We start from the raw sequence: 21,192 nt of genomic DNA, 5'->3' as shown, positions 1-21,192 counted from the left end.
CTTAGCGCCTTTCTTTTTTAACCCGTAGCCATAGGTAATGGCCACAGTATGAAATATGCGATGAAGCACGTGAACAGTGGATTTATTAGTGGGTCACGGCGACCAACGCACGCAGCGGTCAGGTCGTAGCAAGACGGCAGAACCAGCCGAAGGAAGCAGCCACAGCACGAGCCTCGCGCCGCAACCACCAGCGATGACGACGAAGTGCGGCACCGCGGAGACGTCCTCTTCTTCTTACAATGGCCCCGGCGAGAAGGAATAGCCATCTTGGCGACTTACGGCGAAGAAACGACAGGCGGGTTGTAATACGGTTTGAGGCGACTAACGTGGACGACCTCGCGGCCACGACGGCGGTGGTCCGAGGAAGGTGTAACTGGCTCAATGAGGTAGTTGACAGGAGACGTGCGTTGAATGACGCGATAAGGGCCATGATACTTGATGGAGAACTTGCAGTCGGCAGGAACCCAAAGCCAAACGAGAGAGTCAGTGGAGAACGTCGGAGCAGGCCTGGCATTGTCGAGCACGTCTTTGCGGTATCCTTGTGTGTCGGAAGTAAACGTGCGGGCCAGGTGACGGCACTCTTCAGCCTTGTGGGCGATATCGGGGATAGTTGTGTATTCAGGCGGATCGGGTCGGTAGGGTAAAATGATGTCGATGGTACAGGATGGTTCACGGCCGTATAAGAGGAAGAAAGGGGAGAAACCTGTCATCGCTTGATGGGCGGTATTATACGCAAAAGTCACAAAGGGAAGCACCTGATCCCAGTTGGAATGGTCAAACGCATGTACATTGCGAGCATGTCGCCCAGAGTGCGATTGAATCGCTCCGTGAGGCCATTTGTTTGCGGATGGTAGGCAGTAGTCGCACGGTGTATGGTTTGACATGCTGACAGGAGCTCTTGAACTACCTGTGACAAAAATACACGGCCCCTGTCACTGAGGAGCTCCCGAGGTGCGCCGTGACGGAGGACGAAGTGGTGCAGAATAAAATAAGCGACGTCACGAGCCGTCGCCGTGGGAAGGGCGGCTGTCTCGATATAACGGGTCAGGTGATTGACGGCGACGATTACCCATCGGTTACCGGCTGGAGTGCAGGGAAGTGGGCCATAAAGGTCGATGCCGATGCGGTCAAAGGGGCGAGCGGGGTTGGTAAAGGTTGCAGGGGACCGGCCGAGCGACAAGGTGAATCCTTTCATTGCTGACAGGCACCGCACGATCGAATGTAGTGGCGGACAAAATTGTACATTCCACGCCAGTACTAGCGCTGACGAAGCCGGTGGTATGTTTTGAGGACACCAGCGTGAGCACTTTGCGGCTCAGTGTGATGATGGGCACAAACGTCGGGGCGGAGATGGCGTGGGATAACCAGTAACCATTTTCTGCCGTCAGGGTTGTAGTTTCGGCGATAAAGGAGACGGAGAAATGGGAAGCTTGGCAGGCGGAGAGCTCGTGGATATGCAGCCATGGTAGGGGCACTGATGACATTGAACAGGGCAGAAATCCAAGGATCTCGGCGCTGCTCGGAAGGCATATCTGAGACGGCGAGAGCGGTCAGGGGAGGGTCTGGTGTGGGAACAGCAGGCAGGGACACCGGCGACCGAGAGAGAGCGTCGGCGTCAAAATGCTTGCGGCCCGAGCGGTACACAACACGGATATCATATTCCTGAAGGCGCAAGGCCCAGCGGCCGAGGCAGCCCGATGGATCTTTGAGCGTAGCGAGCCAACAAAGGCGTGGTGGTCTGTAACAACGTCGAACGTGCGGCCGTACAGGTAAGGACGGAACTTAGTGATCGCCCAGATGATCGCCAAACACTCTTTTTCCGTAACGGAGTAGTTTGACTCTGCTGTCGTGAGGGCGCGGCTGGCATAAGCGACGACGTATTCAGAGAAACCATGCTTGCGCTGGGCGAGTACCGCACCGAGGCCGACATCACTGGCATCAGTTTGGAGTTCCCTTAGAGCATCGGGATCGTAATGACGAAGTATGCAACAGCTCGTGCAACATGGTGCAACAGCTCAAGAAGCTGCTCGCGGCGGCGTGGCTCGAGGGCAGTATCAACAGAACAGGCGAGAAGATCACGCTGAAGCGGGTCGGAAGCCACATTAGCAGGGGTCAACGCATCAACTTCGCAAGCAGATGAACGGTCGGTAGCGTCGAGGTCAAATAGTAAGTCCACAGGCTCAAAGCGGCCAACGCACTCTCCACGAAGCAATGTAACGGGGTAAGAAAGGGTATTGAAGACCAGAAGTGTGCTGGCACCTTTGCGCAAGTCAAGCACGGCGAAGGGCAGTGAGATACGGTGGCGGCAGAAAGCAACGTCGGAAGGTAAGAAGAGAACGGTGGCGTCGGCGGAAGAAGCAGCAGAGAGAGGAACGAGGACAGCGCTAACGGGTGGGATAGAGTGTCCTGAGCGACAAGGAGTTTCGGGACAGCACGAAGACCCACGTCATCAAAGGCAGCGGCGGATGGCAGAGCGCAGGGCACGGAAAGTTCGACGTGAGGGCGGGCGCAGTCAATCATGGCATGATGATGGGACAGAAAATCCCAGCCGAGAATAACATCATGAGAGTAAGTGGTGTGGACGATGAATTCAATAAAATACACGTTGTTCGCAACTATTACTAGGGCGCTGCAGAGAGCTGTGGGCTAGAGATGCTGTGCGGTGGCGGTACGTAGCGACAAACCGCAAAGAGGCGTCGTCACTTTGCGAAGAGAGCGGCAGAGTTTTTGGCTAATAACAGATACAGCGGCACCAGTGTCTATAAGCGCTAGCGTCGCAGCACCTTCCACGATAACATCAATAACGTTCGCAGGGAAAAGAGGACTTTGACGGTCAGCGGAGTACGCAGTTCGTGCCTCGGGAACTGCGGCGGTTAGTTTCCCGGCTCGGCTGAGGAAAGTCGGCGGCGCATGGGCGAAATGGAGCGGCGACGGGGCGAAGGTGAGCGACGAGACGAGGAAGCCTAGTGGTCAGAAGGTTCAGGTGCCGGCCCCGGCGAAACTCGGAAGTAGGGCGCCGAATAGGACATTCCAGGATATTCAGGCCCCCGTAGTGACATGCGGCGTCGACAATGGCGGGCGACGTGTCCGGGAATGCCGCAAGCAAAACATATCGGGCGGTTGTCCGATGTGCGCCATGCCGAGGTAGGCGGCGCAACTCTGCCTGTAGTGCGTGGCGAGCGCATGATGGCCGAAGGATACGCATACGCCGTGGGAGGTGCTGGGCGAGCCACAACTTCAGCGTAGGTGCGAGGCGCCGCCACAATGGGGTGCGGCGCGAAGGCATCAGGATAACTCAGCTGCGCAGCACTCGGGGCAGGTGGAGTTACGGCAGCCTCAGAAAGCGCCATCCGGGCAGCGACAGGAGCTGGAGGATGGCCGGAAGGAAGAGCTTCCGAGACCTGTCGCTGGATTTCATGTCTGAGCTGCGGCGCCAGACAAGATGATGGTTCGGAAAGAGAGTGTAGGAGAAATAGCTCGCGGGCAACCTCCTCGCGGACAAATTTCTTGATATCGTCGTTGAGGTATGATGAGTCGGAGTCCGCGGCCAGGCTAGCGAGCGACGCGTCAGCAGGGTGGCGAACCGAAACGCGTTGCTTCCGTAGCTCGTCGAAGCTGTGACACAGTTCGTATACCATTGCGATGGTGGTCGGACTCTTAGCCACGAGCATGTTGAAGGCGCCATCATCGATGCCCTTCATGACGTGGCGAATTTTATCTTCCTCCGGCATAGATAGGTTCACTCGTTTACATAAATCGACTATGTCCTCGATGTAGCTGGTTAAGCTTTCACCGGTCCTCTGCGCTCGCGAACGGAGACGCTGTTCAGCGCGAAATTTGCGAACGGCAGGGCAGCCGAATACTTCGGCAAACGTAGTCTTGAACACGGACCAGGTGGTGATGTCCGACTTGTGGTTCCGATACCAGAGGCTGGCGACGTCAGTAAGATAAAATACGACGTTGTTAAGCTTCAGAGCGTCGTCCCACTTGTTGTGCCGGCTCACCCGTTCGTAGGCTGACAACCAATCTTCCACATCTTGGTCGCAGCTGCCACTAAAGATAGCAGGGTCGCGTTGACGTGAGGGACCAGAACAGGTGATAGGTAGAAGCAGGTCGCAGGAAGCAGGAAGCAGGGTCGGGGGCTGCTGGCTTGGGTCCTCCATGGGAACGGACACCGTGCGACTGTGGGGTTCCAGGGCGACGTCGGGGGTCGGGATCGTTGCACCCTGCACCAAGTGAACAGTGGATTTATTAGTGGGTCACGGCGACCAACGCACGCAACGGTCAGGTCGTAGCAAGATGGCAGAACCAGGCGAAGGAAGCAGCCACAGCACGAGACTCGCGCCCGAACCACCAGCGATGACGACGAAGTGCGGCACCGCGGAGACGCCCTCTTCTTCTTCTTACACACGCTAAAGAAAACAAAAACAGGCACAGAGAGTGGAACTTGGCGAATTCTTACGCGTTTGGCTTGTTAATACCAACGAGCAGCAAGTAATAATAAAAATGCTAGAATATGATGCCGGGGAAAATTTTGGGACTCTACAAATTGTAGCAGGAAATATTTCGCAAATTATCGATGTTTTGTTAAAGCGAGAGAATTTTCGGTTATAGCATGCAACAACACGGCAGAGTGGGATTGTTTAGAACTGACATCGCATCCTGAATCTGAATACGTTTTGCAGCGATACCTAATCTCGCCCACACCGAGAGAATGCGTGGAGCCGGGTTGACACCGTGTAGCTGTGGATGATGCGGCGCCGCTGCAACGACAGAGCCACGGTCGTTGGTTGTGGTAAGCTCATGCTGCCGCATATCTCTCCAAGGACGAAACGACTTTTTCTTTTAATGAATCGGCGACGATGGACACACTTCCCCTTCGTGGGAATATTCATACAAAGCGAATAATAGTAGTTAACCTTTAAGCGCTAGCGGCGGTGCTGTGTTATGATGCTCGCTCTCACATCTGGAGATAAAAGTGTAGAAGTTAGAAGACACTCCCCCCCTGCGCCGGCACAAGACGCTACAAGACGGGTACAAAAAAAGTGAACGGATGATCCGACACTCTGATGCGAGCATTGGAACATGCGTAAACAAGGATGATTTTCCCTGAAAGCTTTTGGTAACGATACTTCTAGTTGGCTCTGACGAGGAACACTTTGTTGTTGCGCAAGCCTAGCTCGTTTTGTTGCAGCATCTGGTGCTGCTCCTTCGTTCTCTAGACGCGCTGTGGTTACCTGCGCTTCCTCGGCTGTTCGACGCGGCCAGAACACTGAATCACCCCTGGGTCCCCGCTGGCGTCTGACATCCTCCCTCGCTGGAATCCTAAGGCTCGGCCCTCTTAGCGAGAGCGCCCTAAAAAACTCTTAAAAAAACATGCTGCAAGGCTGTTGTCGGGAAAGAAGGCTACACATAAATAACCCCGAAAGCAGAAGATTGGACAGCCGCCGTAGCTCAGTTGATATAGCACCGGACGCGAAATTTGGAGGTCTTGGGTACGGATCCCACTGGCAGCATGTGTTTGCCTTCTGCTTTCTTATCAATTAGCTTTACGCCATCTCAATCATCGATTTAAGCCCAGCCATTATCTTTACTCTTATCAATTATCTTTAACACTTGATTTCGAAATATCACCATAAATTGGAAAAAAAACGTCCTTGGTGCTTCTTGGTTTCAGTGACTGTTGGCTTACGTCAGGCATGCCACACCATATCACACAATACATTATCTCTCAACGAACCGTAAAATCTCTCAAATAAACTCCGCTATGTAACGAAATGAGAAGCTCTCTTACCGGCAGGTGATATTTGGAGCCCACTTGTGTATCACCACTGCGACCAAGTACTCTGCTAGCTCCTGCATACAAAAACATCGATAGCCTACCGATGACACAAAGGATGAAGATGCAAGTAAAATGTGAAGCAACACAGGGGGGAATAACAGGCGCATCGAGAATTTCCAGAATCATATTGCCAGCGTTTCGCCACAATAAAACCTGCGCAGAACAATCGAAGTCCCCGTTCCCATCGGCCGCTTTGTTGCTGGAACTGCTGCTTAGCCCTCAGCAAATCAGTAAAAATGGAGCGCTGGAGGAGTAGCAGCAGTCATGTCAGAAAATGCTAATTAGTTGTTTAGAATGAGCGTGGTGTTTAGCTGACCCTGCAGCTCACTGCGTTAAGGCCAGAGTTCAGCAGTGCGCTGTTAAGATCGACGAACACGGCCCTGGGAAGTGGGATTGAAGCGCAATCTTCAACAGCGGCTTATAATTGGCGTGCCCTGTTAGCGTATGCAGAAGCAAGACGGGGCGGAACAACTTACTGCTTGGACGTTACTGACGGCTCTTGTGACGTTCCAGGCCTGAAGACCGGCGTGCTCACACCTCGTGAGGCGGCGATGGGATCGGGACAACTTGCCTAGCTTGGCAGGGCGTCCGGTTTGTGAAGCGCTACGGCGGTAGACTGACGTCCTCTTCCCTCTGGTGACTGTTGTCTTCAGGCGCGATCACGTTACCGTCTGCGCGCTGCCAATGAACGTTTGTTTTTTCGTATTGCTCTTCTTTCCCATTGTTCGCTTCGCTCCGAACCGGTGCATAGCACGACCACGGTAGTTCTTGGGGATCGTGTAACAGTCTGGCCGCCTTCGTAAGGAGCTAATCTACAGAGATCGCTTCCGGTGCTTCGGTTACATGCATACCTTGCCCACCCTCCTCCAGGGCTAGCGCTTCTGGTATATGTCCGGCGCCCATGAATATCTGCGCTACTTCGTCGAGACAGTGCTAAAAGCACTGTGGGTTCCGCGCAGTTTTATTGCTTTAAAGACTGAGTTGTGTGAGTGAGACGTGTACTGTGTGGTACTGGGTGTTTAGAATCTCTAAGCTGCACGTGTTAGAAGCCGAGTTATTTTCCAACACCTTAGACTTGCTATCATGCGCTGACATCGAGCAACACACAGGGGTTTTTCGTCATCGCCTCTAACGCCAAGTGGCCACCATGGTCGCGATTCAACCTCGCGAATTTTTGCTCTGCAGCAGAATGCCGAAGCCACTCCGCCGCCGTGCCGGGTTGTGTGGCAATAGGTATCGACTTAATGGCAAACCTTAAGGAAAGTAATATACAGCGCAAAAAACAGGGACAGCAGAGAAGACACAAACAACAAGACTGGCGTTGAACTAACGACTGAAATCTTATTGAATTTCATCGCTGTCCCTGTTTTTTATGCTGTATATTACTTTCCTTAAGATGAGCCACCGACTAGCGCATACCAAATATTTTGATTGATTAATGGCAAACTTCACTGCCGTTGAGCGTAAAGCCCTGAGGTGTGGCTCTAACGAAGTTTTTTGCGGATATTTCCCGGATTTGCAAAGTTGGACGAGACAATGAAAGTGCTTTGAACGTATTTTGAATTCTCCTGCAATCGGCGCCGTACTACACGAGAACCGCGAAAAACTCCATGAAGGGTCGGCGCGCGCGAAAGCACGTCACTTTTTGCGCGTCGCGAGGGTAATTCCGACGCGCTTTTTGGTATTGTTGGAGGTTTGCAAATAGTACTTTTCCAAAACTGAATCGAATATGAATACTATAGCCTTGCTGTCCAACCGAATACGAATATTGTTGCTAGAAACAAAGTCAAATACTCCTAGAACCAAATTCAATACGAATCGAATGTTTATGAGAACATTCGCTTCTTCTGTTAGTATCCGTACAATATCAACAATCATTCGCAATCATGGGCAGTATCGAAGATACCTGTATCTTCGATGTTGTTTTTTGATACATTTTTTTACATCTGTATATGTATCGCCTTGCAATAATGAAACCAACTTAGTATTTGTATCGAAAATGCATTTATTGAGTATAATGTATTTTAACGGTAGTATATACTCAAAAATACCGAGAACGTAAAGAAAACCTCTCAACTGCAGTTCCGCTGCAACTAGTTCCGCTGTTTTGGAGTTCGTTCGGCGTTAAGATGTTTTCGACACACACTGATTGGTTAGAGCTACATGTCTGAATGCGTCAGTGCTCTCTCTTGCATGTCATCATCACAAATAATTCTTGAATTGTACACGATAGTTTCATGACAAATGTTAAATGGGTACACACATGAAATTTTGAACGCTAACAAAAAATCTGGTTTGCCTCCTCGAAGTAAAACTTTAACACAATGTTTTTAAAGAGAAAGCTGTAACAGCCTTATACAAGCTATACAGGGGGTACACACGGCAGCCGTAACTCGTTCACTCCCTCTCGTCGACAGGAAAGAGTGAAAGCCAGGAACGAGCACCGCCGGTTACTATGACATCGGCTGAGCGGAGCGCGGCGTCCAGGTGGAGAGAGAAGGGCGGTTTATCCCGTAGCGAATAAGACAGGGAGGAAAAGAAAGACGAAAAGAGAGAAAATGGTTTCATAAGGAACGGAAAAATCTACTTCTGCCAATCAATATTAAGCGAGCTAAGTGGTATCACCGCCACTGCACAAGGCTCCAGGGGTAGGCGACATGGGGATAAAAAAACAAAGTACGGGCGAAGATGAAGGAGACGCAGGGAATCGCAGCGCGTGTATGACCGGGGAGAAGTGGTTTTTGGGGGGAGTGGGGAAGGAGAAGGAGAGATGTGGTGTTTTGATCTGTGGAAAGAGTAGAAAAGGGGTCTGAAAGGCCTCCGGAAAGAGGGAAGGAAAACCGCGGAGGGAGGAGTGAAAAGGCCCGACATACCCTCTAAGGCCCGTTTCACATGCTGCGACTAGAACGAAAATAATCCACCAAGTCGGTCACGCTGCTGTGCGACCTTCGGTCAGAGCTTTCATATGCAACGCGTTACCAACGAATTCGGCCGGAGGGGCATGCAATGCTGCTTGATGTTCGCATAGGCAACCCATGACTAAACGCGACAGACACGCTGCACGGAATGTGTTGATGATGTTATGACCAGCGTACTTTTAGATGCGAGGCAGTATTTCGTATGCTTTATTACAACAAACAGTCTGGTTCCGTCGCAGCAAAAGCTCCCACTTGACTCCACGTCGTTCGCCGTCTCGGCGCTGTCATGCCGGGAAACCCGCCCGGATTCCAATTCTGCCGGCTGCTAACTTTCTCCTACGAGCGTCCCTTTTGACAAGCCCTGGTGCTGCGCCGCAAGGCACGCGCCCTTACGCTCCCTGACAAGCCACGATGCTGCGCCGTACGGCAGCGGAGTCCTAAGGAGAAGCATCTGCAAGCAACACGCCTGGACCTGTCGCAAGAGGCCAGACAGCGAGGCGCCAGATTCCTTCTCTCCCGGACGCCACCGCGCGCGGCAAAATTTGAAGCGGTTGGCCCGCGCGATCGCTGATTTGTCCTTTCGGACTGCCGTCGAGTGCTGCCTTTGGATTGGCCAGTTCTGAGGGGCCACCGTTCCTCAGGCTATATAAGCCCCAACGCTGCAGCTTGGAAGTGTGAGGGAAAATCTGTCCTCGCTTCGGCGAGCGCGGCTTCGGCCGCTCTTTTTGAGCAGCGTCCGCTCCGGCGGACGCAGTTGTTGCTGCGACGCGCGTCTTTTCTTTCCTTTTTCTCTTTCCTCTGATCTTTTAACTCTCCTCTATCTGCACGTGGCAGCGGTGGTGGCTTGGCTCGAGCCAGTAGCAGGCCCGTGCAATTTCCTCTTCATCCTTCTCTCAGTCACAACAACACAACAACAACAGCTTGGAAGTGTGTGACGGAGTGACCGAGTGACCGACCCACCGTGAGTCGAGTGCTGCTCACGAGTGGAGTCGGATGGTGTGACGTGCTGGTGTCTCGCTGATCGTCGCTCTGCGAGTACAGTCGCGTTGTGTAGCTCTCGGCCCCCGTGCCGATGTTGAACTATATTATGCCCTGTACATAATGTATAAAGCGTTTTCTTAGTCTCACCTACGCCTGACACGGAGTCTTCGCTACCGCTAAGAGAGCTGGCAACGCTCAGTCACAAAACGGGTGGCGAGCGCAACGGGACCACCTCTAGGGCACAACATTGGTGGCAGCGGTGGGATGCCTAAGTCACAACATTGGATGGCAGCTATGGGATCGACCGACATCAGCTACCTCGGCGCGGTGAGTGCCTGAAGTTTTCCTCAAACGCCAGACTTTCTCTAACACAGGTTATAGTAGCTTAGAGAAAGAATTGGTGTAGCATTGCGTTAACCTTGTGTGTTTCAAGCCTAGGAAGAGTGTTTTGAAAACCAAGGGATGCTGAAGAGGTAAACAAGGCAGTGTGTGAAATTCTTGCGCGTACCGAACTAGTAGCGATATAGTAGTGTACGGCAAGTAGTTTCTAAAAGGGCAAACAGCAAGAGGCAGTGTGAACGATGGAGAGTTACAAGGTTAAAGAACTTCTCCAAATTTGTGAGGAGTTGGGCATTGATTTGGGCTCAACAAAAAGAAAGAATGCGATCCTTGAGGTCATGAGGACTGCGGACGTGACGGCTGAGGAAGCCGAAGAGGCCTGGGCTGATATCAATGAAAGGCGTGAACGGGAGGAAAAGAGAGAAAAGGAACGTCGCGAGGAGGAAATGAAAGAAAAGGAGATGCGAGAGCGCCAGGCGCTTAGAGAGCACGAGGTTAAATGAAAGAGCTGGAGCTCCGAAAAACCTCGCCAGCGCCTAGTCTTGCTTCGACGACGGTTCCCTCTAACGCTCCAAAAATACGCGACCAACTGCCGCCCTTTGTAGTAGGCGAGGATATGGCTAAATACCTCGTTGAATTTGAGCATGTGTGCGAACGGAATGACATTGAGCGATCCCTCTGGGCACAGAATCTGTTAGCCTTGCTTCCCGGGGAGGCATCTGACGTGATAACTTGCTTATCGAAAGAGGCGTTTGAGAGCTACAGTGATGTGAAGGAGGTGCTATTGCGAAAGCACAAACTGTCGCCCGAAGCTTTCCGGCAGAGGTTCCGGTATGCACAGAAGGGCAGGGAGTCACATGTTGATTTCGCGTTTCGTCTAAAAGCCGACCTGGTTGAATGGCTGAAAGGCGAAGAGGTTTACGACGACCGCGATAAAGTCGTCGAATGCATCGCGTTAGAACAGTTCTACCGTTGCATTGATGAGGATGTCAAGCTCTGGCTGCAAGATAGGCTAAAAGAGGTTAAGCAAGACAAGGCAGCAGAATTAGCTGGAGAGTATTACCTCCGCCGCAGCTTGCACAGCAGGGCAGTGCGTGTAGAAAAAGCAGATAAGAGAGACGGGTTTTCAAGGAAGCCCGACGAACGGAAGCAAATCAAGCGTCGCGAGTTTCGGAAAGACGAGTCCCTTACCAAAGAAACTGTGAAGGAAGGGCAGAATGCATCTCAGAATGCTAACGATGGTCCCAAGCAGCGAAGCGATGTGATGCGTTCTTTTGAAAAACGGAAGCCGTTACTCTGCTACAACTGCAAAAAGCAAGGGCACATCGCGGCGAACTGCCAAGAGAAAGTTGCTTTTGCAACGATACAGGAAACAAACAAAAACATGCGACTGTTGGAGCCATACATGCAGGAAATTAAAGTAAACGGCAAGAAGTGCAGAGCACTTCGGGACTCGGCAGCAACTATGGACGTCGTCCACCCGTCTTTCGTCTCCTCTAGTGACTTTACAGGAGAATGCGCTTGGATACGGCAAGTGGCCGAGGATGAGAGTGTCTGCTTACCGATCGCAGCGGTCATCATTGAAGGAGAGTTTGGAAAACTTAACACAGAAGCCGCTGTGTCTGCCGCCCTTCCGGAGCACTTCCCCTACCTGTTCTCAAATAGCTCGGAGCAGATGCTGAAGGATCAGGGCAAATCATTCTTTGCCGACGTGGCGTACATGGCCCTCACGCGATCCAAAGCGCGCCAGCTGTCGATGGAACTGGACTTTGAGTCGGTGAACGAACAGCCGTGCGGCACGCGGAGCGAACAGGGTAACTTGAGTGGCGGGCAGACACGGGAGATGCAGAGCTCGGAGACTGGCTTGGGAGAGCGTGGTTTGGACGAGACTAAGAGTGATACGTGCACTGCTAGCCGCGATCTAGACACGACGCCGCAGTTAGGCGACGCGGGCTCCATACTCGCTCCGGTTTCCGCCGATCTGGTAGGAGCTGGCCGCAGTTGAAAAGGAAACGCTCATTCACGAGCAGCAGCAAGATTGCTCAGTAGCCGATCTGATGAAGAGCGTCAGACTTGGAGTGGAGAAAAAGAGGGTTTCATTTTACGAGAGATCTGGCTTATTGTATCGCTGCTACACCGATAAGCACGGTCGCAAATATGAGCAGATTTTGATCCCTCGAAAATATCGCTGTCAGTTACTGGAACTCGCGCACGAAAATGCGTGGGCAGGGCATCTTGGCTTAAAAAAGACCAAGGCTAGATTGGCTCAGGAGTTTTATTGGCCGTATTGTTGGAAGGATGTCGAACAATTCGTGCGATCTTGCGAAACCTGCCAGAGAGTGGGCAAATCCACTGACAAGTGGAAAGCGCCGATGAAGTTAGTGCCAGTCATAAGAGAACCTTTTCAGCGACCGGTAATTGATATTGTAGGTCCTTTGCCAGAATCAACGAACGGGTGTAGGTATGTTCTGACGGCCCTGTGCGTCGCGACCAAGTTCCCGGAGGCGGTACCACTTAAGCAGCTAAATTCTTCCCAGGTCGTGGACGCTCTGCTCTCAATGTTCGCACGCGTCGGGTTCCCTTCTGAGATCCAGTGCGACAATGGCAGCGTCTTCACCAGCTGCCTAACTTCTACCTTTTTGGAAAGATGCGGCATTATAGTGGTGCACAGTTCTATCCATCACCCGCAATCTAATCCATTAGAGCGAATGCATTCGGTGCTTAAGCGCATATTGAGAGCCCTGTGCTTTGAGCGTCACTGTGACTGGGAGGCCTGCATTCCCGCCGCTATGTTCGCCTTGAGGTCTGCTCCCCATGAGAGCACAGGCTTTAGCCCCGCGGAGCTCGTGTATGGCCGAAGCCTTAGAACTCCGCTGCGCATGTTGCGAGAGTCTTGGGAAGGCAGTGATGACGACCCAAATGTAGTCTCCTACGTCCTCGACCTTCTTCAGAGGCTTGGGAAAACAAAAGATATTGTAGAGAGGCACATGAAGGCGGCGCAAATCTTGTCAAAGGGATATTACGACAAGTCAGCAAAAAAACGCACCTTCGAAGTAGGTAGTCAAGTGATGTTGCTGCGTCCGTCGAAGAAAAACAAGCTCGAGGTTCACTGGGAAGGACCCGCGAAGGTTGTATCGAAGCTTTCCGATACCAACTACGAAGAGAAATTAGGGAGACGGCCCAACAAAATTTATCACAGCAACTTGATGAAGCCCTACATTCAGCGTCACGCGATTGTAAGCATGACGATAAATGCTGCCGATGAGGAACGGGCGGAAATCCTGACGACAGCTGACATGAAAGATTGTGGTTTAGAGCTAATGTTGGAACAGCTGACTTTGGACGCGCGTCTAAGTACCACCCAAAAGGAGGATTTAAAGGGAATAGTTTCCGAGTTTAAGGAGGTTTTTTCGAACCGTCCCGGAAAGACCACGGTCTTAGAGCACGACATCGAGCTAACATCTGAGCAACCGATCCGCAGTAAACCGTATCGTTGTTCACCCGTGCAGAAAAAAATCATGGCTGAGGAGATTCAGCGCATGCGTGACTTGGGGGTTATAGTGCCAAGTGAGAGCGACTACACATCGCCCCTGATACTTGTCCAGGTTCCGGGAAAGGATCCGAGGCCATGCGTCGATTATCGGCGTCTGAACGCGATCACCCGAGATCAGACATATCCGATACCGAACCTAGAAGAAAGGGTGGAGACGGTGTCGAAGTCAAATTATATATCTACGCTAGACCTCGTGCGAGGCTATTGGCAAGTACCCCTTACGGAACGGGCTAGCCGTTGCGCCGCGTTCGTTTCCCCGTTCGGAACCTTCCGCCCACTCATGCTGAGCTTCGGACTTAAAAACGCGCCGTATTGTTTCTCTAGCCTGATGGACAGAGTGCTTCATGGTTTGGGCGAGTTTGCATTGCCATACCTCGACGATGTTGCCATCTTTTCGGACACTTGGGAAGAACATCTCGAGCACTTGCGAGTTGTATTGTGCAGGTTGAAAGAGGCAGGCCTCACTGTGAAACCAGCTAAATGTCACCTAGGTTGCGGTGAGGTGACTTATTTGGGCCATGTGGTGGGGCGCGGCCGGCGTAGACCTTCCGACATCAAGGTAGCCGCTATTGTAAACTATCCCCGGCCAACCACTAAGACGGATATAAGGGCTTTTTTAGGTTTAGCTGGATATTACCAACACTATGTGAGAGACTACTCTGACCTTGCCAGCCCGCTAACAGACGCGCTTCGAAAATCGGAGCCCGTTAAGGTGACGTGGGACTCGAAGAAAGAAAATGCGTTCCAAATGTTGAAACAAGCATTGAGCCATAAGCCGGTTCTAACGGCGCCAGACTTTTCGAAAGGTTTCATCATTCAATGTGACTCGAGTGATCGCGGAATGGGAGCGGTGCTATGCCAAGAAGATGCTAGTGGTCATGAACGACCAATTTTGTATTTGAGTCGAAAACTAAGTTGTAGGGAAGAGGCATACAGCACCTCTTAAAAAGAGTGCGCCTGCCTTGTGTGGGCAGTTCAGAAGCTGGCTTGTTATGTCTTCGGTTCTAAGTTTGTTGTGGAAACGGACCATTGCCCCCTAACCTGGTTAAGTAACATGTCGTCTAAAAGCGGCCGTTTGCTGAGGTGGAGCATGACCCTCCAGCAGCACAATCTGGTTGTCCGCTATAAGAAGGGAAGGTTGAACGCGAACGCCGATGCTCTAAGTCGTGCATTCTAGGCCTCGCTTCTTTCAGTGACCTCCTCGTTACTTACCTTCTCTCGCTTTGCAGCAAACTATCATGTTCGAAGGAAGAAAGGGGCAAAAATGAATGACCTCATTTGCTTCCTCAGTAGTGTGTTTTCGGTCCAAATGATTTCAAGGGGACCAATCTGATTTTCATTATTATTGTTGATTATTAAGTGCTCCTGCTATTTTGATGTGTTGATACTTTGCAAAATGGTTGTTTGAACCTTGTGTACCAGATAGTACACTTGCCTCTTGTTGCAGCGGGAATAAATGGGGACATCAATTTAGTTAGGTTAATTTGGATTATGGCTTCGTCTGGTGTTTGATGGGAGACAGAGGGCACTTGCTTGTTTTGGGTGTTGCCTTTTGCCGGTCGGTTTTGTAGTCTGCAGAACGACCAACCATGACCAGTGGCGAGAAGCAAGGGCATCGGAACGACCTCAGCGAAGCTGGTCGAGGTGCCTTGGCGACAACGAGGTCAACAGAGCTCCTGGCCTGCGAGTGGGACCTGGTGCTCGTGAAGTTACCTGGACTGGACGTGAACTTGGAAGAGCCTGACGAAGATGCGCGCCTGGCATCCGAGCCACGTGGAAGCAGCTCGTCTTCCCGGCGCCTTATCTGATGGCGGGGATGCTGTCATGCCGGGAAACCCGCCCGGATTCCAATTCTGCCGGCCGCTAACTTTCTCCTACGAGCGTCCCTTTTGACAAGCCCTGGTGCTGCGCCGCAAGGCACGCGCCCTAACGCTCCCTGACAAGCCACGACGCTGCGCCGTACGGCAGCGGAGTCCTAAGGAGAAGCATCTGCAAGCAACACGCCTGGACCTGTCGCAAGAGGCCAGACAGCGAGGCGCCAGATTCCTTCTCTCCCGGACGCCACCGCGCGCGGCAAAATTTGAAGCGGTTGGCCCGCGCGATCGCTGATTGGTCCTTTCGGACTGCCGTCGAGTGCTGCCTTTGGATTGGCCAGTTCTGAGGGGCCACCGTTCCTCAGGCTATATAAGCCCCAACGCTGCAGCTTGGAAGTGTGTGACGGAGTGACCGAGTGACCGACCCACCGTGAGTCGAGTGCTGCTCACGAGTGGAGTCGGTTGGTGTGACGTGCTGGTGTCTCGCTGATCGTCGCTCTGCGAGAACAGTCGCGTTGTGTAGCTCTCGGCCCCCGTGCCGATGTTGAACTATATTATGCCCTGTACATAATGTATAAAGCGTTTTCTTAGTCTCACCTACGCCTGACACGGAGTCTTCGCTACCGCTAAGAGAGCTGGCAACGCTCAGTCACAAAACGGGTGGCGAGCGCAACGGGACCACCTCTATGGCACAACAGCGCTCCCCACTGGTCAGTCGCATAGCGAACACAGCAACGCTGCGACCAACGCAGCGACATACCGGACGGAACTTGATCGCAAGCCGTCTGCGGCAAGACCGACGTCTCTTTCCAGTGCATGTGAAACGGGCCTTAGGGCCCGTTTCATATGCACTGGAAATCGCATGCGTGCGTATCGCAGTGTCGAAAGCGAAATCACATGCATGCCATTTCGCTTGCGACGCTGCGAATTCTATCGATCTGCGAGCTGAGCGGCGAGACCAGAAACTGGGGCAAGCTTCGGAATTCCTGGATGTCGGTGGTGGAGCACAGCGCTGGAAGAGGATGTCTTCCTCTTTGGAAGAAGGCAGACCCATCCTCTTGTAGGATGCCACCAGTACGGTAGAACCGCGGGAAGGGAGATCGGAGAGAAAGAGAGAAAGCGGTGCCGCGGCTTCCGCAAGCTCCTGCGCCTCTCTCGTCGCGGAGACAGCGGAGAAGGAGAGTCTAGCGCGGTATTTTAACGAGGTGAAGAGGAGGATCGCTGAACAAAGTGATATCGCCTGCAGCAGCCGTACGAGTCTTGCGAATGTCAAAAGGAGTCAGCTGTGGAGTTCAATGCGGCGTTGATGAAGTACGAAGAAGAGGAGACCACGATCGATGCGCGCGAAGAGTGTGCGCCTTGGGATGCGCGTATATTCGCCATCCCGGGGGAAGTGGATATTCTCCATTCTGAGGGGAAAGTCAAAGGTGTGTTGATATACAAGGTGAAGCTGCAAGACCGCACTGCTAGCGGTGCTGCTCTCTCTCATAAACGCGCGAAGCCCAGTGGCGAAAAATGTTCGAAATAGAGGTTAAGCCAAGTACCTAAACGTGCGCGAAACGGAAAAGCAAACCCAATTAGCTATTTGTGTGCCAGGTTGGCTCGTCGTGTGCATCAAATGACTTTATATACGCTTCTGCCTGCGCTACCGTCCTCGTTGCATACATGCCCGAGACCGACCTTACCTCCAGGAAACGCCGCTAATTCCAGCAAGGTTTTGCTGATTATTGCGCTAAGCCGGCAAGTTAAGCTCCACCAATTTTAATTGCAAGCGCCATGTAAAACGTCACTTTATACAGCTTTCAATATTGCCTTTCGCAGTGGAAAGTCACCATGATATGTGATGATTTCAACAATTCCACTTAAAAGTAATCGTGAGACGTCATGATTTCAACACTTCCACTTAAAAATAATCTTTGATAAAAGGGGGCTTGCCGGCGGGGTCGACATCGGCGCTCTGTGGGCTGGTTGGCAAAATGACAAGCAGAACATGTGTTGAATCGCAATCAAGCCAGTAAAACGCGATCAGGATCAAATTGCTGGCGTATAATCGCTTGCGAATAGTTACACAAGCTGCACACTGGTCGTTCGAGGTGATTTCTGTGGATAGTAAGCCTGTACGCCTTATTGAAAGCAAAAAAAAAAGCCTATACACCGAAGCGATGTTTGTTTAGCGCTTTAAACAAAATTCCCGTTTCCGAATTAGCTGGCAATCAAGAAGCAATATTTTATTTTAGGGCATCCATTCTCAGGAGCTCAGAAATTTTGAATCGTACATAGAAGTTTGATACAAGCCACCTTTTCGGGTAGTATATTGTCGCAAGCATAAATGGACAGCCTAATTGCTAAGTTTGTAGTAAACAGTCTTCATCCGCTATCGGCGGTTGAGGAGCCAGGTTTCATAGGTATCGTCTTCGGTAAGCTCTCGGCTCTACTCTCTTTTCTAGGCTTGCGCCAAGAAAGCAGCTTGATTTCGCAGCGCACTCCAGGGCGGAGAACTGGTGAATGTCCCGAACACTACGCTGATTAGGAACATTGCCTTTTCTCCTGCTCCGTTGCCATTCAGTCCCCTATTTTTTCATACTTTTCTTACCCAACGTGGCGGGCTTGGCTAGCCACGGGCCAGCTGACGGACCAGTTGGCTTTGGTTACCCTGGCCCAAAACATCCTCGACGCTTAGTATTGCGCGCAAACAAATTTTTCTCTCTCTGAAGAATGGGACAGATGTTACATGAAGTCCGCTTGAAGCTGCCTGCGCAAGTCTACGCTGCGACAACATGTGATATCTGGTCGACGCACCTGACTGAAGCTTCATTGGGGTTACAGTTCACTGGCTACGTAAAAGCCCTCTTTCTACTGAAAACAAGCAGTTGCTAAAATGCCCGGTAACTCATGAAGGACAATATTTGAGTGTTTTTTTTTTTAGATCGATCCAAACCGTCTCTCTCTTTCGGTGGTCACGTGCACTGGCCTGCAGACAGTTTCCAGGACGCCACACATACGACCGAGCCGCAGAAATGCTTGAAGACATCAGAAACTCCTTCGACATTTTTTCTCAGAGAATTGTAGTCACGGTCACCGACAACACTAGCAATTTTGTCAAAGCAATCAAGAAGTTTGGCTTAATTGTGCTCAGAAATTATCGGCAAGGGGTGCAATGCAAATGTTTTCCTCTTATTTTCATTTCTTACACGTGTCAAAATAGTTCGGAGTTACCGAGGGCCATAGAGTTTCTTACTATTACCTAGAGGGAAAGCTGGCAACCCGTCTATGGGAGTTTGCATAGGGGCCCCTCGTGACCTTTTCAGCCACCATGGCCGCTCAAAGCATCATGGGGCGCTGAACTACCGACTGCAGAACTATTACTTTTGGCCACAAAATAATGCAAAAATAAAGCTGTTCGATAAATACGATTGTCCTAACATTCAATATCCTGTCTGTAAATTGCAACAAAAGAGCAGAAAAGCCTTTAAGTGCAAAGTTTGCCCAAAATAATAGACGACTCGCTCTCATATTGGCCAAGTATTGAACACTATAAAAACTAATATTTCGTGCTCAACAGGCGCGCTTTTAAAAGAAAATATGTTTTCAGAAAAAAATTTGTTGCTTAAATACTTTAAGAGGTTTTTTAATGGCATTTTGGAAAAGTGAAACCTTTTATTGGCGTTGTGTGTCGTTGCGGTTTCACTACTATGGTTTTTACACACTGCATTCGCGCGAAAGTCGTCTGCGCACACACGAACAGCGTGTTCGGAATGAAGACCTAATCAAAGAGCTAGCAGAACGTTATCTAAATACGGATGATGGTACCACTCAACCAGACTACCGGGGGACTCCTAATCCAAATTTAGACGCAGACATCACAGACGCAGAGGTCTGGTACGCAATTGGAAAACTGAGGACAACATCTGCGGCAGGACCAGACAAAGTAACAAATAAGACTCTCAGGAACTTAGACGCAACGTCGATCGCGGCGGTTACAGACCTTATGAACAAATACTGGCATGCAGGCAACATACCACCAGAGTGGAAACACGCGAAAATCACTTTTATTCCTAAAGCGGGTAAGAAACTCAGCACTGAGAATCTACGCCCAATTTCATTAACATCATGCCTAGGCAAACTCATGGAGCATGTCATCCTCAATAGGCTCCAAAACTATGCGGAGGACATGAACCTCCTACCTGAAACAATGTTCGGATTCAGGGCCCAACTATCTACCCAGGACATACTCTTGCAGCTTAACAATGACATAATTGAAGCTGACGAGGGAACAGGAACGAAAGCAATATTGGGTTTAGACCTTGTTAAAGCTTTCGACAACGTCACCCACAAAGCCATTTTGACAAACTTGTCAGAAATCAACCCCGGAGAAAGGACGTACAACTACATCCGATCCTTCCTCACTAACAGAACAGCAGTGATAACGGTCGGAACAATAGAGTCTGCCCCAATCACACTAGGAAGTAAAGGAACGCCACAGGGCTCCGTCCTGTCCCCTTTCCTTTTTAACCTCTCCCTCATCAAAATTCCCCCCAAACTGGCACAAATACAAGACCTACATCACACGTTCTATGCAGATGACATCACACTTTGGGTACCCAAAGGATGCGAAGGCTACATAGAAGACACACTCCAAGCAGCAGTGGACATCATTGAGGCATGCGCATGGGAATCCGGCCTCACTTGTTCTGAGCAAAAATCTGAACTCTTCGTGATCCGTCGTAAACAAAGAGGTAGGCGTACCACGACATCCCCCCCCCCCCCCCCGCAAATAAACGTCTATGTTAATGGACGATCTGTCAAAGAGGTACAGACCATGAGAATACTGGGGTTGTATTTACAAATAAATGGAAAGAATACTGACACACTCGCTAAGCTAAAACGCACGGTAGAAGCGACGGCGCGATTAATCCGCCGCATAGCTAACCGCAGACAAGGGGTGAGGGAAAGAGATTTATGCCGACTAGTGCAGGCCTTTGCGCTAAGCAGGATACTCTATGCCACCCCTTATCTCAAATTTTCGAAAGCAGAAAAGGACAAATTGGATAGTATGATACGGCAGGCCTATAAGGCTGCGTTAGGACTCCCACTAAATGCCTCAACTGAAAGGCTTATGAGGTTAGGAATACATAACACCTACAATGAACTGAAAGAAGCCCATTTAATGGCTCAAACAGCGCGATTAGCCAATTCCAGAACTGGCAGGAGTATTCTTACCAGGCTCGGAATTAACTTTCAACCTACGAATAACGATGCTAAAGTAGACTTACCCCGCGACTATAGGACGGCCCTACTAATCAAACCACTCCCCAAAAACATGCACCCCTTACACCATGAGGGTAGAAGACAAGCAAGAGCCAAAGCCTTACATAACAAATACAGACAGTGCGCTGGAACACTTTATGTAGATGCGGCAGAATACAAAAATACCAATGCCTTTGCAATTGTGGTTGTGAACGAGAATGGTGACCACATCGTCTCGGCGACAATCAAAACGAAATCCTCTGAAACGGCAGAAGAGGCGGCTATAGCCCTCGCCCTAGCGCATACCCAAGGGAGCATCATCTTCAGCGATTCGAAAATGGGTATCAATAATTTCGCTAAAGGGCGAATTACAAACACCTCCCTTAGAATCCTTAACGCAACCAAATTCTCACCAAATTATTCCGAATCGATATGGGTCCCAGCCCATTCGGGGAATCCGGGGAACGAGGCAGCCCACAATAAAGCTCGAGGTTTCGT

At 50.9% G+C, this 21,192-nt stretch overlaps 1 protein-coding gene and 1 pseudogene across 1 annotated transcript; one reads left to right on the top strand and one right to left on the bottom strand.

The window, feature by feature from the left end:
• Positions 1 to 65: 65 nt before the first annotated feature.
• On the bottom strand, positions 66 to 9,048 carry LOC149355947 (uncharacterized). Its single transcript, XM_089576227.1, has 4 exons — positions 9,013 to 9,048; positions 6,319 to 6,489; positions 5,795 to 5,856; positions 66 to 4,226 (listed from the first exon to the last, which is right to left on the bottom strand). Exons 1-4 carry the CDS (start codon positions 9,046 to 9,048, stop codon positions 4,001 to 4,003), a joined length of 495 nt encoding a protein of 164 aa, XP_089432353.1. The 3' UTR covers positions 66 to 4,000.
• A 988-nt stretch (positions 9,049 to 10,036) lies between these two features.
• Positions 10,037 to 12,085, top strand: LOC149355946 (uncharacterized; annotated as a pseudogene).
• The last annotated feature ends 9,107 nt before the right edge of the window (positions 12,086 to 21,192 follow it).

This window comes from Amblyomma mixtum, chromosome 3 (genome assembly GCF_055824585.1).
Source record: "Amblyomma mixtum isolate Tamu chromosome 3, ASM5582458v1, whole genome shotgun sequence".
Classification (NCBI taxonomy): domain Eukaryota; kingdom Metazoa; phylum Arthropoda; class Arachnida; order Ixodida; family Ixodidae; genus Amblyomma; species Amblyomma mixtum.
The sequence above is the reverse complement of the archived record's forward strand: the minus strand, read 5'-3'. Positions and strand labels throughout refer to the sequence as shown.